General features: G+C 51.7%; 2 protein-coding genes across 2 annotated transcripts in view; both read right to left on the reverse strand.

Annotated features, from left to right (window-relative positions):
* LOC105000581 (chromosome unknown open reading frame, human C17orf70) overlaps window positions 1–2,278 on the reverse strand; it is a 12,090-nt gene extending 9,812 nt beyond the window's left edge. Inside the window, exons 1-4 of the mRNA XM_010856530.1 lie at window positions 2,231–2,278; window positions 2,120–2,178; window positions 1,248–1,366; window positions 515–572 (exon numbers count right to left, since the gene is read on the reverse strand). Of these exons, the coding sequence (XP_010854832.1) occupies window positions 515–572; window positions 1,248–1,366; window positions 2,120–2,178; window positions 2,231–2,278 (284 nt within the window). The remainder of the gene's footprint in view (window positions 1–514; window positions 573–1,247; window positions 1,367–2,119; window positions 2,179–2,230) is intronic.
* A 184-nt stretch (window positions 2,279–2,462) lies between these two features.
* Window positions 2,463–16,973, reverse strand: part of NPLOC4 (nuclear protein localization 4 homolog (S. cerevisiae)) — a 49,806-nt gene continuing 35,295 nt past the window's right edge. The window contains exons 13-17 of the mRNA XM_010856315.1: window positions 13,911–13,982; window positions 11,114–11,209; window positions 9,863–9,979; window positions 8,367–8,469; window positions 2,463–4,771 (exon numbers count right to left, since the gene is read on the reverse strand). Coding sequence (XP_010854617.1) covers window positions 4,614–4,771; window positions 8,367–8,469; window positions 9,863–9,979; window positions 11,114–11,209; window positions 13,911–13,982 — 546 coding nt within the window. The 3' untranslated portion in view covers window positions 2,463–4,613. The remainder of the gene's footprint in view (window positions 4,772–8,366; window positions 8,470–9,862; window positions 9,980–11,113; window positions 11,210–13,910; window positions 13,983–16,973) is intronic.

Genomic DNA, 16,973 nt, shown 5'->3' on the forward strand with positions numbered 1-16,973 from the left:
ACACAGAGCTGTATGCCAAAGGACCAACGTGTTTAAAGCCAAACGCGGGAAGCACGAGGGCCTGGCCTCTCCACTCCTCTCCACTCGGGGGCTCCACTGGACCCGCCCGAAGTCGAAGGGCCGGGCAGGCTCCCCCAGGGCGGCGACCCCTCAGAGCATGTCTCCTCCGAGCGGACAGTCCGCTCCTAAAGCGACTGTCTAGCGTTTTGGGGTTGGGCCTGTTAAGTCCAGGAGGGGGCGGGCAGCGCCAGGTCTTGACATTTTCGCAGCCGGGGTCTCTTCCCTCTGAGCCACTGAGCCACATCCACGCCTACCCCGTCCCCAGGACACTGCCGCCTCTGAACCTAACATGGACAGAAGGGTCTCTTCCTTTAATGCTTTACTGCCTGTGGGTGTGTTGGTTTGACTGGACAGTGGGGAAAATGGGTAAGCCAGAGGAATTCTGGGTTGAGGGCAGAAGACCATAAAGAAAACCACTGGTTAGGCCTTGGTAAGGGGGTTGGGTACAGCTCACCAGTAGTCATCCTGGCAGTCAGGGTGAAGACAGGGCAAGACATCTCTTCTCCCTAACCCTATCCTCCACGGCTTTGGGGAAAGGTCTGATCAGATGGCCCAAGAGTTCTCTGAATAGAGACTGAGCTCAGAGTGACACTGAAAGATGCTTGCAGATAGGTCAGTTACACTCCTCTCAAGGCCAAACATCTAGGAATGAAAGAGGCATCTGCGGGGGTGTGGCCAGACAGGCCAAGTTGAAGGGGCCCAGCAGCCAAGTGTTTCCCCGGCTTGAGTTAAACTGACCTCACCAAGGCTGATCTACCTACCAAACAAGAAACCAGTGGCACAAGTTCTAACCCCCCTTGTTGAGGTTGGTGCTCAACCCCTAGGGCAGTGGACAGCCACTGTGCTTCTGGGTTGGACCCAGCATGAGTGCACCATCTGCAGTTTGTCCTTTGCCCTAAGACCAGCTCCTGCTTGGCTTTTGGAATTAGAAGTGAGGACTCCTCTCAAGACACACCACTCTGAATTCCTCCTCTACCCGCCCCCCCGCAACCCCCACCTCCGAGTGCAACGTGTTCTTGGCTTGTGTTATGACCACCAATCCTTGTGGGTGATGTGTCCATACCAATTTCTACTCTGATCCTCCCAGACTTCCAACTCCAAGGGAACTACACTGAGATTGTCCCAGAGAAAATGACCATATGGGCAAGTGGACTTCGAGGAGATGGGCTAAGCCAGTCAGGCCTCACCACTCTGCTTCAGCCCGGACTGGCCAGGCACTGTGAAGTTGATCACTGCTCTGCCCCACTCCCTTCGGCTCTGGAGGGCTAGCAGGCTCCTGGCCCCAAACCCAGGCAAACCTGACACTCTACAAGGATTTATGACCATCAACAGTCTATCCTGAACAGCGAGGGGTCCCTGAATGCTGATCGCCCTGGAGAGTACAGACATGAGCAAGGGGCTTAGCCAGCTCAGGGGTGATGCAGAGGCCGAGCCCCTCATGTGGGTGTCCCCGGAAGGCCTGTGGCAGGAAGTGAGACAGTAGAGCGTGCTGTGGACAGTCAGTTGGTCTCTGTGCCACATGGAAACTGTATCGTCTTCCAAGGACAAACTACTGACAGCACTGGGTGTGGTGGGGGGATAGGACACAGCATGCACAGGTAGTGCCAATCACTTCTCATAGCAACATGGAATGCCAACATGTTGAACGTGCCAAGAAAGGGAGTGGCAGGACCCTGAGCTCTACTTCCAAGCAGTACCTTCCATTTGCTTGATTTCGAGGGGAGGGGGGATATTCCAGAACCTCATTACTTCATAGAACCAACAAGGTCAGCAGCCTGAGCCATGCAGAGGGCAGAACACTGCTAGTAAAAGCACGCAAACTCAGGGACAGGACTGGAGCTGGGAGCTGAGGCCCCTCACCCCAGTCGAGAAGCTAAGCTGGGCCTGCCTCACCCTAGGGCCCCTTGGACATAGTGGTGGCGTTTCTTATATATGTGTTCAAGGAGCAGTGGGTCAGTGGCCAAAGGACAGTCGGCTGTTAGGTATGTGTGAAGGCTGTCACTCGACAAGTAATTCAGGCCAGGCAGCATGTCCCCTCCAGGCCTTGCTCCCCTCGCACCTGTGTAAGTTCACGGGCTTCTGGGCTTTGTCCTTCACCTGCTGCCTGGCTGCCTGCACCTGACCCACCAAAGGCCAGGAGCAGCCACATGGCTGACGGGGGGGAGGGTACAGGAAAGGCACAGAGGAGGCCAGGCTCTGCTCCTCCCAGGGACATCATGCTGGGACCACAGGCCGACGAGCCTGGGCAGGAGGGGGTCTCTATCCTTCATACTCTAAACACATCAGCAGAGGACAGTGACATGTGGAGAGGAAGTCATCAAGTCACCCGACAAGGTAGGCAGGTCAAGGATCAGGGCAGGGAGAGGCCTCAGGGCCCAGGAAGGACAAACGGGGCGCTGACAGTCGCTTCAGGTGCTTTTATTGGTTCACTTGCAGGGCTGGAGTCCAGGCAACACTACTGCAAACCCAACCGACACACACCTGCAAGACCCAAGTGGGAGCACGGGGAGCAGACTGGTCAGTGGAGGCTGGGCACCTAGTCACCCTTCGCTGAGTTATGGTGCCTGGTGGCATGAGAGGGTGTGTCCACATGAGGGCAGGTAGGATGAAGGTGGGGCTGGGGGCCCCCTCCCTTGTGTAAAAGGAGATGGCTAAGCTGCCTGGGCCTGAGTCTGCTGGCAGGGTGCCCCCGCTCCTTATGCTGACCCCTGACTGTCTTTGGACAATAAAGTGCATTACTGAACAAAGAGTGACTCAAAACCAGAAGCAGAGAAATCACAACACTTTTTCTTTAGCTAAAAGACAGACGGAAATGAACTATGCAGATGCCAGAACTTCAGGGTGAGCAGGATATTGGTCGAAGAGAAGGTAAAGACCAGAACAAGAGGAGGAGGAACGGTGGGGGCCGTGAGGTCTGAGGTTAGCGCACTCCTGCTCCCCCTGCAGACTCACGTCTGATCAAAGGAGCAGGCGACCTGGGCCAGAACACACGCCCAGCTTTCTGGCAGGCAGCCACAGATGAGCTGGGGAAACGGGGCTCTGTGCCTCGTGCCCCTAGAACAGGCCCAACCCACTGGCCTATGAGTGTCCTATGCCAGGTCAACCCAGAGGTGCCAGGCACACCCCTGCCACTAGTAAACACAACACCCAGGTGTGCTCTGTTCACAGGCCAAGGGCGAGGGAGGGTCACATAGATTTGCGTCCTGCCCTAGGACAGAGACACGAAGTCCTCAAGCAGCCTGTGTCTGGGTCCACCTCTCCCGGGGATGAGTGCAGTGCAGCTCAGAGATACAGGTTTTTTTTAAGGCAAAGAGGCATCAGGATGTCCACAGCTCCTGGGGAAGGGCCAGACTGGAACCCAGCTGTAGAAGAAATGCAGGACCCTAGAGCACGTGCAAGGTCTGACCACAACCTTTGTCCTGGGATGGTCTGGACCCACACCTCAGCACAGTACCCACTTTCTGATGACCCAGCAGCAGCTCCACAGCCCTCTACAACCAGGTTCCTACTCCCTGACCTGGCTTGTAATGTGGCCTTGTCAGAGGCCAGGGTCTAGGCAGGACAAGAAGAAGGAATGGTGGGGACAAAAGGGACCAGAGCTTCTAGCCCTGCCTGGGGCCACCCAGCTCACCCAATGCAGGCCTGGTCAAGTGTTGGCTGCCCGAGGGGCTGCCTGCTCAGTGGGGGACACTGCCATGCTCCTGCTTGGTCCTGGGTCTGCAGCTGTGCCAGCCATGTGGCCTGGCAGGAAAGTCTCAGGCACTGAGGTTCACTTGTGAGGAGACCTGACTGTGGGTCCCCCGTCCACTCACCCAGGCTGCACACACCTCCAGGGACTCATTAAAGGAGGGATGAAGGTGGAAACTAGTCTCTCTCACTCCCCTTTTATGCAGTTTTTATCTTAAAAAAAATAAATAAAAGTCTTCTGGGCAGGAATTACTGATTAACTGTTATTACAACCAAAGCAGACTTTAAAACCCCCCCATGGAAGCTGGGTGGGAGCAGGAAAGGGCGGGCAGCAGATTCACCTGCAGACCAGGCGGACAGGAGGCCATGAGCCTGTGGCCACACATTTCCACTGCATGATGGCTACCAGAAGGGGAAGAGGTGGCCCTCACAGGCAGGGTCTGCCCCAGAGCAACAGGGTACAGAGGTCACCAAGAGCTCCCAACCAAAAACAGGAACAGGAGCAGGAACAAAAAGCATCCAAGGAAGGAAAAAAGAAAGCTGGATGGTGGCAGCGAGCCCTCCCACCCCGATTCCAGGTGATGATTCAGAGGCACCTAGTCCTTCTACCACAGTGGGGGCTGCTGTGGGCGGCCAGTAGAGGCCACACAGTGCCTCCACCAGGATACTGGTTTTAGCCTGCAGAGCACCAGCCTGACTCCCTCTCTCCAGGGAAGCCTGGTGCTGAGAAGCTTCCTGGGTCAGGGACCCCAGGGCAGCCGCCCCCACCTTGCCTTCAGGGCTGCTGAGGTGGGGCACGGTCACAACAATCTCGGCTTCCGAGAGGGCTGGGGTAGGCCCAGTCCCGCCAGCAGGGCCTGGGAGCCCTAGGTCCTGGGGAGGCTGCACATCTCGCAGTGGCCGGTGCCCGGCTGGTTCATGAAGGTGCAGTGCTGACAGGCCCACATGGCGGACGAGGCGGCATGTGTGGAGCCACCGACGGCTCCGTACTCTTGGAGGCCTGGAAGCTGCACACCAACTGTGCCTGTGGGGTAGGAAGAGAAGCAGTATTCATCCATTCTGCACAGGAAGCTGTCCCACCCCACTCTGAGAGTTGCTGCTTATCAGGACAGGAGGGGACTCGAAAAGCAACTGCCATGGGCGTGGACAAACGTGGCTTGAGAGCCCCACCTTGGGTCCTCTGCTCTCTCTCACGCACAAAGCCCTGCTAAGGAAAGCTGCTGTCTGCTGAGCAGAAGGCTGCCAGCTGTGGCCACTCATGCACCTGCCCACTGCCCCTGCCCAGCTGCTGTGTCAGTGGCTCCTTCCTTTTCACTGCTGAGCAGCAGTATGTGGTATGAAGAGCATCTCTGGTTATGTCTCCCTCCTGATGCACACTTGGGTCACTGCCAGTTTTAAGCTATTGTGAACAAAGCTGCCACGAATATTCTTAACACAAATCTTAGTGCGGATTTGTGTTTGCCTGTCTGTTGAGTAGCAGTGGGCTGGCTGGGTCATCCTTACCAGGGCGTGGGAGAGCTCCAGCTGCTCTGGGAGTGTGTGAGCACGCAATGCAGCCAGAGTCTGCATCTCATCTCACAGCATGTAATGGTAGCGTATTCAATTTCCACTTTTCTGATGACTGACGGTGACCTTACTGAAGCTTTTTGTGGGACATCTTCTATGGCGTATCTTCTCCTAGTCTGTGCCTTGCCTTTTCAAGTTTTAGACATTTCTTCATGAGCCCAAGTGTTTCATTCTGATAAAGTCCACCTGACCAATCTTTTAGTCAGTGTTTTTCTCTGTCCTACCTTCAAGGTCCTGAACATATTCAACTCTTTTTTTAACATATATCTTTACAGTTGTAGATCTTACCACTAGGTCTATCAGCCTGTGATAGACCTAATGTCCCAGCCTGTATTGATTTTTTGTTTCTTTGATTAAAAAAAAAAATCTTTTAGCTTCTCCTGTTGCAGCACACAGGCTCAGTAGCTGCAGCTCGCCGGATCTAGAGCTCATGGGCTTCAATATTTGTGGCACACAGGCTGTTGCTCCACAGCATGTAGAATCTTCCTGTGTCCCCTGCACTGGCAGGCAGATTCTTAGCCACTGTACCACCAGGGAAGTCCTGTGTTGATTTTTATATATGGGGTGTACTGCAGAAGTCCAAGTTCATTTTACCCACACAGATACCCATTTGCTTCAATGTGTTTTCCTAAAAAGTGTATATCTCAATCAGGTGCCTTGTTATCACCCAATTCTCAACTCTCCATCTGGCCCATCAGCCTATTTATTCTCATGCCAACAGCACCCCGTTTTAACCATGGCAGCCTTACTATTGAAAACAGACAGTTCACATCCTCCAGCTTCTTTTTTTAAAATATTTTATTTCTTTGGCTGCACCAGGTCTTAGCTGTGGCACGCGGGACCTTCGATTTTCACTGCAGCATACAAGATCTTTAGTCGTGGCATGCTAACTCTTAGCTGCAGCGTGTGGGTTCTAGTTCTCTGACCAGGGATCGAACTTGGACCCTCTGCGCTGGGAATGCAGAGCCCAATGGCACCCCACTCCAGTACTCTTGCCTGGAAATCCCATGGATGGAGGAGCCTGGTGGGCTGTAGACCATGGGGTCGCTAAGAGTTGGACATGACTGAGCAACTTCACTTTCACTTTTCTCTTTCATGTATTGGAGAAGGAAATGGCAACCCACTCCAGTGTTCTTGCGTGGAGCATCCAGGGACGGGGGAGCCTGGTGGGCTCCCATCCATGGGGTTGCACAGAGTCGGACACACTGAAGCGACTTAGCAGCAGCAGTAGCCACTGGACCACCTAGAAGTCTCCATTCTTCTTTTTTCATGATTGTTTTCTAGCCCCTCTACACCCCCAGATAAATTTTAAAACTTTTTCCCCTCCCTTCCCTTGCAAAATAAATATGTCTAAGAGGAATGATGATTGAGACTGTACCAATTAATTTTGGGAAAACTGACATCTTAGAAATATCTTGCCTTCCAGTCCAGAACAATGGTATTTCTTTACGATCTATTTAGCTCTTCTGGCAAAGTGTTAGCTTTCAGCAGAGAGCTCTTACATGGCATCAGTAGACTGTGTCATGAGATCACTCACGTTCTGTGACTCTGCATCTGCAAAAGGTACTCCATTGCTAATTTACGTTACCAACCCCTGTGTAGTGAGCAGAGTTCTGTGAGTAGTGTATCTGTTGAAAGCATTTGACAACCACACAGCATGTTTTAGCAAAGTGACAGGCGCTTTCCCAATAGAGGCTCCAGGCAGTGGGTCCACACCATACCATCCTGCTGCTGTGAGACTGATGCTTGACATAGGTTTGGGTTTCTTCCCAACAGAAGTATGAGGCGTGGAGCCAAAGGGACCCAGCTCCTATGGGGTCACTAGCTTTTCATTAGTTTCTAGTGAGGATGGCAAGGCATACCACATGCTCAGACGAAATCCTTTCCTGATCTGGTTTTCTTTTCTCCCAACTGGGCCAGTGCTTATCTAGGAAAACCTCTTGGTCAAGCCACCCTCCTTTCCCAGCTTCCCCATGTGCTCTTTCTGGAGCTCTCTTTTTAAAGAGAGGGCTCCAAACCACTAAAGCTGCTGCAGTCAATGTTTCTGTGTGAGGCATCTGAAGAATAACACCAGAAGCTGGGAGAGCCCAGTACGTGGGAGAGCTGGACCAGGAGCTGAGACCCTGGCCAGCACCTCACACTGTCCACCCAAGGACATGAGGCCATGGGCTTGGCTGTAGGAATTTGGTGACAACATTGGGTCCTCTGTTTCAGAACGTGAGGACAAGAAGTAGATGGCATGTCCAGCTCTTTTACCGTTTGGCTGTCAGAATCATATAAAAAGAAAATTTAAACAGAAGAGCAACACAATGAATACCAAGGCTCCTCAAGCCCTGAACTTCCAGGTACTCAGTGTACAGAAAGTAAGAACCCCACGGGGCTCCCTGTGGCCTGGGCTCCACTGAGGGTTTCCTGACTAACTCTGGCTCGAGTAGCTGCCCTCCAGACTGAGAAAATGTTTAAACACTTTTTCATATGTACTTTCAGTTGTGTTTTCAGGGGGCACTGCAGTTCTTCTCAAAGCCACAGGGCAAAGGGCCACCAGGGTCACCATCCTCTCGAGCTCTTGGCGAGGGCACTGGGAATATGGGGGCAGCTGGATGGAGGCTGATGGTTGGAGGCTCTCACTCTGAAGACACAAGATCCCCTAGTTCTATTCTCTTTTCCTCTTTTTCCACCAAGAATACTCTGATGATTGATGGGGAAAGGGGAAAACAAAAGCCTGAGGAGCCCAAAAGCTGTCTGCACTCAGCACTTAGGTGAGTGTGAAATTCCTGTTCACCTAAAACAATGACTTTCAAACTACTCCTAGAATCATGTACAAAAATCCATAGAACTGTGTATCCAAGATGTGTGGCCTTTACACATATGCTACAGTGATCAAAAACATCTGTGGGCCCCAGCAAAGGTCTGTCTGTGCTTGTTCCACTGCCCATGATGCCATCAGGATACATCTGGGCTCAGGTTTCCAGGGCCCAGGAAGAAGTACTGGGGCCTGAAGGGCAGGAGTCTGAGCCCTGGTCATGGGGGTTGCTGGAGGGGAGGACACTTACTGCAGAGCTGCTCGATGGTGGCCCATTGCTCAGACTTCTTCCAGGTCTGGGCAAGCTCCTCATTTCTGGTCCTCACGGCCTCCAGCAACAAGCTGATGCTGTCCTGCAAGAAACCAGAATGGAAGAGTCCAACTCGCTTCACTGGACAGTAGACAGACTTGCTCACAAGTTTTTCCTCCCCAATATCAAGACACACTTAAGGGAGAATTGCGAATATATCCCAGGCCGTCACATGAAACGCAAAACAACACACACTTAGTCTATAAAGACAAATGCTAAATTGAGGTAAAATATAAATTCTTCCCAGAGAGCCCCAAGGTGACCACTGTGCTGCTCTCTCTCCTGGGCTGACTGCTCCACCCCTAGGTAGTCACAGCTCACAGGCCTTCTCCTGAGGGCCTGGGCAGACGGGCAGGAGCCCCATGGCCATGAGGCCCACCCTCGTCCCTCTCGCCTCCCTCAGTCCTCTGTCTTCATCACGTCTATATCTCAGTGCGCTCTGCAACCTAGAACCCCAGGGTTAAAGTGCAGGGAACTAAATAGCTTTTTTTTTTTTTTTTTTTAAATAGCTTTTATAATTAGAAACTTACAAAGCCTTCCAGGGGCTCTCAGGCAGTACCTTCAGAAAATGTTTCCTAACAGATGACTACAACAACAGCACACAGTTTCCAGTGAGAAGGCCCTAAGCTTTCACCACCTTCCCAACCGGACAGGCAGCAGCTGAGCCTGGGACTGGAGCTGCAACTCTCTGGGCTAAGCAGGGAAGGCAAAGCTAGTGTGAAGCCTCAGGATGCCCAACGTCAAGTATCACAAGTGAGCAGTTTGGACAAAAACAAACACAAGATCAACCCAGCAGGACACAAGAACAGCTACAGAAAAGCAGTGGGAGGAAGGGGCCTCGCCCTTCTACTCTGTCTCCTTGTAGAAATGCGTTTCCTTGGGTCTCAGGCAGAAAAAGGGCCAAAGTAAAAGGACAGCCACAACACAACCCATGCAAGAGGCTTCCTGATTGGACCCGCTACTCCTGTGCTGCTCAGAAAGCAGCTGCCATCTGTAACACTTCACCATCATCTCCCCACAAAGCATGTCCTAAAAACGCCAACTGTGCAGCTGTGCGCCCAGGGCCTGGATGTTGGCCAACCTTCTGGGCCAAGGTGATAAACCAGAGCTGATTCGGGAGAAGGGGAGATCAGGAAGAAGCAGAGGCTGGGATTTTCAAACTGTTCCAACAGGAATTTTTTAATTGTTGATTTCTAATGCTTCCCTTAGAAGGACACAGCTAAGCGGCCTCTGTGTCCCGTATGATTTGTCCTCCGTCATGGAGGGCAGACACTTTTGAACAAGCTGTTCTAGTGCAAACTCTAAAACTGAGAAAGTCACCTGTCAAGGTCCTTGTGCAAAGCTGCTGCCCACAGGACAGGTTAAGGGGGCCTTAGCTGCTCCGGTGCTGCCCAGAGTGCTCCAGTCTGAGGACAGAAAGCCCACCTGGTTCGTACCTGCAGAGGCATGACGTCATTGGTGACCAGGAACAGCAGGAGGTGGAAATCCGAGATAGTGTCCAGGAACACAGATGAGGTGTTGTGGGACAGGTAGGTGGCCAGGCTGTGGAAATCCTAGAGGTCCAGGTAAGGGGGGGAGGAGGGGGAGACAGACACAAGCACCCGTTGGTCCCAGGTCAGAGTCAGAGGACAGCCACTGTCCTACAAAAACGAGACTGACCACATTTAGCGCTGAGGGATGGCCCACCCCCTCTCCTTCTAGAACCATTTACTGGGAGCCAGGGATTGAGAAACACAGCTGCAGAGGAAAACTTCCAGGAAAATACTCAGTACATCTGACTTACGGAAGAGTGTAAGCAACATGTCTGTGAAACTGACCCAGCTGTGAGACACATTCAAACTCACCTCTGGGGAAGAGTAGGAGTGGGAAGGCCACGTGGGGCTGCAGAAGCCCTGTCTGTCCGGGTGCACTGCTGACCACGGCAGCAGAGTAGTGAGGAACAGGAATTGCGGCAGAGGGATAGGGGGATTATATGACACTAACACTTTCAACAGGACTGAAGCAGGACATTCAAGGGTGCTACCCCAGTCAGTGGCTCTGCTCCTCCACCAGCACCTGGCCAGGTGGGCGGTGAGGAAACCAAAGTATCAGAGAGGCCCTGGACACGAGTCACTGCTTCAGAAGACACTTTCAATGCAGGCATTCTCTAACCAGGCCCATTTCTGCAGCACCTGTGATCAACTTGGAATGTGTGTTCACAGGCCACTGACGTGAGGACACGGCAGTCAGGGCAGTTCTGACTGGCCTAATGTGCAGGTGAGAGCCAGGCCACATGAGGCCCCATGGTTTGGATGGTGCCAGAGAAACGTGGCAAGGTGATGTGGTAGAGGGCAGAGCACACAGCAAAGCAAGACACCGCCACAAAAGACGGCGCTTACCAACAATCAATAACCTTGCTGGAAGGGGACCTGAAGTGACCAATAAAACAGGCCCCCTGAGAATGGTCCTTCCGGCAAATCCGCAGGCCTGAGGACTTAGAGGGATTTGCCTCTATGCTCATCCACTGCCGCTGCCCTGGAGAGGGCTCATGAGATCAGCAGTATCTTAGAAAAAAGCCTAACCAGGCTTTGTCACAAGAACGAACGAGGAGAGTCAGAAACCTTGATACTTTCTGGAAAAACAATAGTGACACTAGATAAACAAGCAGCAGCGACTTTAAATTATGTTTCTAAAGACAAAGAGCTTACCTGTGTCTCACCCAGTACATCCCGGTTTTCAATAGGAAATGGATTTTGTGAAATAGAAAAAGTATAAACTGGATCCTTGGGGAAAGTTGTTGTGATCTAATGAACAAAAACACAAACCCATGATAAATTAATTGTGTCGTAAACAGGGATGTGGGCCCTGAGTACACCAATCCTTGGAGCCCCGAGCTGCTCACAGGAGCAAAGTCCTAACTGTTCTACCCTGAATGGGATGCTTAGCTCTTAGGACAGCCCCTAAATGAAAATTCTGAAACTGTGACTCTCAGAGGCAAATAAAGACTCATTTTTCATATCTGGTAAGACTGTGGTACCTGTGGGCAGTTTCCTAACTCCATCTCCACTGGGACGGCCTCTCAGCTGCTCTCCCGCTGCCAAGGGGGAGCTAGAGGGTGGGCCACGGGAAAGAACAGAGGCACGAGCGCCATCTCAGGAGCCAACGCTGTTCCCACCACCATGTCTGGAGGGCAAGTGCAGAACCAGTTCCTGATGGTTTTGAAAGCCATGGTGCCCTCCAGCAAGCTGGCTGAGGCCCCTTCCAATTCCCAGGCACCACTCCATGGAGCCAGGGCATGACCAGGCAAGAGGAGAGGCCAGGCTGGGGAGATACAGGGCATGGCTCTCCCCTGAAGATGGCTGGAGCCAGGAGCTCGCGTCCAAAGCGGGGGCTGAAACCCTGCAGGGCCTCAGACGTGGTTCAGAAATGACAGAGGGCATTTAAAATTCAAAATCAATAGAAGCTACAGGGACAATGGCAAATGTGCAAAAATCAATACAAATACAGTTTCTCATTCCTCCTGGCAGGTGCCCCTCCCCCCAAACGCACCCAAGTGTGCACCACCATCAGCCATCTTTTGGTTGACGCAGCTCTTCCTCTGCAATATGACACTAGCAGCAGATTACACCTCGTCCAGATTTAGCACAGCTATTCTGGTTCCTTCGGGACTATTTCTAAAGAATGAAAATGTGGTTCTGGCCTGTTTTCTGCATCAGTGAAGGCAGCGAGCTGTGCCAGGCTGGCTGGCCCAGGACCCGCTGTGCCCGTGCCAGCGCTGTGACAGTAAGCTGAGCCGTCAGCAGCTCCTTCACTCGAGCCCTGCTGGCCTTTTATGGATGAGACCACGTGGCCTCGGGGCACAGGGTGTGAACTCAGCACAGCGCCAAGTCCTACTGTGAGGCCTCGCTTGGTTCATCTGAGAGATACAGAGATCGGACAGCCCATGCCTCCTAAGGCTCTGTGAGGATCAAGTCTGCCCAGTCATATGGAGCCCGCAAAATGGGCAGCATACGTGGGGCTCAGTCTCAGCTGCCATCATGATTCTAGAGATGGCAGAGGGGCCACCTCACTGCAGAGACAAGGCCTGTGGTGGGCTCACACCCCTCCCTTTGGAAGGCAGATACAGGAGTGGACCGGCAACAACAGAAGACCCACTAGTAAGTAAATGTGGAATCAAGGGAACTATTTGTTAGACCTGTAACTGCCCCTTGGAGAACTTCAGAGCCAAGTTCACATGGCAGTCTGACTATCCCAGAAACCCAGGGGAGAGGATGCAGGGTGTCAAGCACTTTATTTTGTGCTCAAGCCCTGTCCCCACCCAGCCTGCCTGGCAGACAACCCCCTACATGCGAAGCACCTCCACAGAAGGCCTGAATGGCTGCCTGGCCACAAGGCTTATTTAAAGTCATTGAATGTGCTGATCAGGTGGGGGTCTGGGGCCGGGTGAGGAGTGAGCACGCCTGTCTGGGCACCTGCTCCAACCTCCTTCCACAGGAAGAGAGCACGTGAGTATCACAGGGTGGAATGCTTCCCCATCAACCAAATGGTACTGCAACAGCACTAAGGCAAGAGCTTAGCTCCTTCGTGAAAGGAAACGGGTGGGGAGGCCACTGGGAAAGAAGACCTCAGGAAGCTGGCTTTAAATCATGCAGACTCCCCCTAAGTGTATGCTCCATCAATCTGTTTTCATCTTAATTACACCCTAGGTAGTCTAAAAAGCAGATGCCTTTATGGCCTAGGTAATAAATATGTTCTCGGGAGCTGTCAGTGGGAATGGAGCGTTGGCGGGCTCAGCTCACAGGGACCCGCTGCTCCAAATGCAATGATACTTTACAGCCTGAATCACATGCCTGTCCTAGTCCAAATGCGGCCTGAATTCATTCTGGCAGGCAGCAGTTAGGAAACGAGCCACCTCCCGTACCCTGTACAGGACAGAGCACAGACTGCAGCAAATGCATCAGGCTCTGGTCCTGCAGCATGTGCTGCCCTCTGCCCACGACCACATCTCCGTGAGCGGAGCACACCTCCAGAAAGGAGCCAAGGCTTGGGGATGGTGTGCCAGTACCAGGTGCCTTCCTGGCTCCTACAGTGCCCTCCCAGAGACCATGCTGTCCCTTCACTCAAGGGCAGAGTCACGGCTGTGTTCCCTACGGATCGACTTGCAGCAGCCCATCATGGGCCTGGCTGTGGCGGCTGCTGTGGCCAGGGCAGAACCTGCGCACAGAGCCAGGGAGAGGCTCGCTGACCTCTGGGGCTGCTTGGCCTAGTCGGCGGTCCTCTGCTGCACTGTAGATTGGGAGAAGTTAACCCCTTAAGTTGTTTTTAAAGAAAAAAAAAACGAAAAGCCCTTAAGGTTTCTAGCTTTTCAGGGATGCCAGGAGCTCAGTGACTCAAACATCTCTGGGTGGCTATTCTGCGCAGGCAGAGGGGCAGGTGTTCAAGCCGCGCCCTCTCAAGGCCTCCCCTAGCTGTCCTGACCTCCGCAGGGAGATGACACACACTTACGTCTATGATCAGATACTCCACAGGCAGGGGGCGGGCCAGCTGGGTGATCTCGTTGCCAAACTTGTCTATGTCCTGAAACAGGAGACAAAGGTCCAGGGTGTGAGTGCTGACCTGTGATGGGTTTTCTGTCCACAAGCTTGTCTCACTCCTTAAATTACTACAATTCCTGTTGAAGTGTATGAAAAGCAGAGAGGAAAATGTGCACATTTTTGCAATGACTCTACCTTCCACCATTTCTTGGAGGCCACGACTCAAGAAAGTAGACTTGCTTTTGGCCACAGGTGTCTCCGCCCCTCAGCCTGGTGCTGAAGCTGTGGGAGACAGACCCCAGCTCCCTTGAGGACAGGTTCCTGGAAACAATGCCCCTCAGGCTGCATCTGTGCACCCCGCCTTCTCTATAAGCTCTCCCAGTCTCTCACCTGAATCCTAACTCTTAACAACCTTCCTCACACCTTTGGAAAACCCAACTTCATGGAAACTTAATCCTTACACATTAATAAACACACACACACACACACACACGAGTACACATACTACTACGCAAACATGAAAACCCCACCACCAATCTGTCAAAGTCTAAACTTGTTTTGCTTTGTCAGATGCACGGAACATAAAGTTTAATTATGGGGAAAAATGGCCAGCATATGTTCATTAATCATAAAATGACAATTAGATCTGATTTATGTCAAACATGCCGAGTTCAAACAGAGCTCTCGAAATAAATTCATAAGAACCAACGCTTTTCATTAAAGATTCTGCAAGAGAGGGTCATATTTTCTATCTAACTCATCACTTAACATTATATAAATCATTCATTGAGTCATATATAAATTAGACATCCATAATTTCCAATTATGGGACCTTACATAAAAGTTTATGTTTATTAAAGCTCTCAGACCCTAATGGATGCCAAGCAGATCTCCCTGGGGCATGCAGGTGATGCAGTGCCACCCCAGCACATCACACCTTTTGGGGAAGTCAGAGGCCCATGCCGTCTTTTGAGACAACATTCACAGGCTGTCCTACGTTAAACTGAGTCTGTTATCCTAACCAGAAGTCTAGAGGCTCCATGCAGCCCTGCTCCTTTTTTTTTCTTCCAGATATTAAACTCTTTGGTCCATAGCACATTTCAGATTACCCACCTTTTCTCGGTTCACAACCCAGAGAGCCACTGGCAAGCATGTGCCCCTCTGCCCTTCCAGAAACTGGTTCAAATACATCTAAGCAAACACATCTAACCAGCCACACAGGGAATAAGAGCACCAGCAGAGGACAGGTTCCTGGAAACAATGCCCGTTCTGTCTGTCCGCCCTCCTTGGAAGCTGGAATCCTGTCCCCTCCACCTGGGCAAGAATCTTTGGTCTTTCCGCATGCTCACTGCTGCAGCATATGGAGTAGGCTTGGCTTTCTGTGGCTCTACCAGCTTTGACACTGGCAGCCCAAGACATGAGGCTTGCTGAATGGGTCCTGGGCCCCAAAAGTGGTAGTTTTTCAATGGAGGAAACATAGTAGGAGGCGGGAATCAAACCCAATCAAACTACATCACCATTTCCAAAAATACATGCTTGCCCCTACAAGAAACAACCTGCAACAACTCACACATAATTAGCCCGTCTGGAATTCATCTTCAAATCTAATTAAGCTCTAATATGCAGAGACATTTTCACAGCACCTGTTCGCTTTAATCTTCCCCTCTAGGGATGTTTCTTGCTAAATGCCCCCCTCTCTTTTTTTTGTGTCATGCGATTCTCTTTCAAATTTAACTACCCCACTGTACCCTTCTGCTCCCCAAGAAAATAAAGGTGCTGCATCCCCCTCTCTTCCCTGGAGGAAAAGCAGGTACCTTCTATCTCTCCCCCATGCTTTCACGCAAATGTTTTTGCCAGCCAAGCCCTAGCCCCACACACCATTTTAAAAGGCAATTACTTTTTATGGGCGTTAGCAAATGTCAGGCAGAATACACTAGGAGGAAGACATCTTAATTCTAAGTTTGGCAGCCACCAAAGTGTCAGCAGTTTTATCTCCACCTGGAGCAAGACACTGGGAGAGTCAGAAATCGAGGTCCCTGATGCCTCGCTACCTCCCATCGGTCACGTCTACGAAACGTCAATGAGAAATCCAGGGATCTCTGTCTGTGTTAGGGATCTCTGTCTGTGTTAGCTCAGAGGAAAGCAGGCTTTGTGCCAGGACAACAGCAAAGTCCACTGACTGGGTGGCACCAGCTTGCTTTGGAAAAGGTGAATGAAATCCTTAATGTATTGCTTTTCTCCTTAAAGAACTGGCAAGAAGACAGTAAGTGAAACTAGCACGTTGATCTGAGACTTCACAGGATAAAGCAAGAAAAAACAACATTCTCAGGACAAAGTCTCTTAAAGAATTACCATTAGGAAGCAGTCCAGTTGATAAGCACCTAAAGAGCGCTTGTTAGCAACAAAAGACCAGCAGAGCCTGGTCCAGGCTTGACAGTGTGTGGATGCACCCAGCGGGCCCCAGAGCACACGGAGGGCACAAAGGGGTATGAGGACAAGCTGCTCTGCCCGAGATCTAACAGCCAGGAGGGGCAGAGGGCAGGTGGCACAGCAGCTGTGTCCACTTCAGACTCCAGATCTCAGTACCAGGACTCGGGCTCTGCTCCTCCGCAGCCCTGCCACCAAGGGTGTGCATGTCCAGCCTACTTCCACCCTCGTGGGGATCTGACGACAGACTTGTCATCTCCAGCTCAATGGAAAGAATGAAAGCCAAGCTCACAGGTCTCAGAGGCCACAGAATCCCTCTCCCTAGACTGGGATGTTGCTCAGTTTCTTCTCTTGCTGGCAATTTCTTGGTTCCTTGATACATTTTCCTGAATAATGCTGGAGGCAAACACAATCTCCTGTGATGAAAACACTCGTCTAGAATTCCCTGGTAGTCCAGTTGTTAGCACTTGGTGCTTTCACTGCCAGGACTCAGGTTCAATCCCTAGTTGGGGAACTAAGATCCTGCAAGCCAAGTGGCACAGCCAAAAATAAAAGAAAGTTTTAAAAATAAATAGGCAAAAAATAAAACATTTGCTTAAAAAAGTTG

Source organism: Bison bison, unplaced genomic scaffold (assembly GCF_000754665.1).
Source record: "Bison bison bison isolate TAMUID 2011002044 unplaced genomic scaffold, Bison_UMD1.0 scf7180017864371, whole genome shotgun sequence".
NCBI lineage: Eukaryota > Metazoa > Chordata > Mammalia > Artiodactyla > Bovidae > Bison > Bison bison.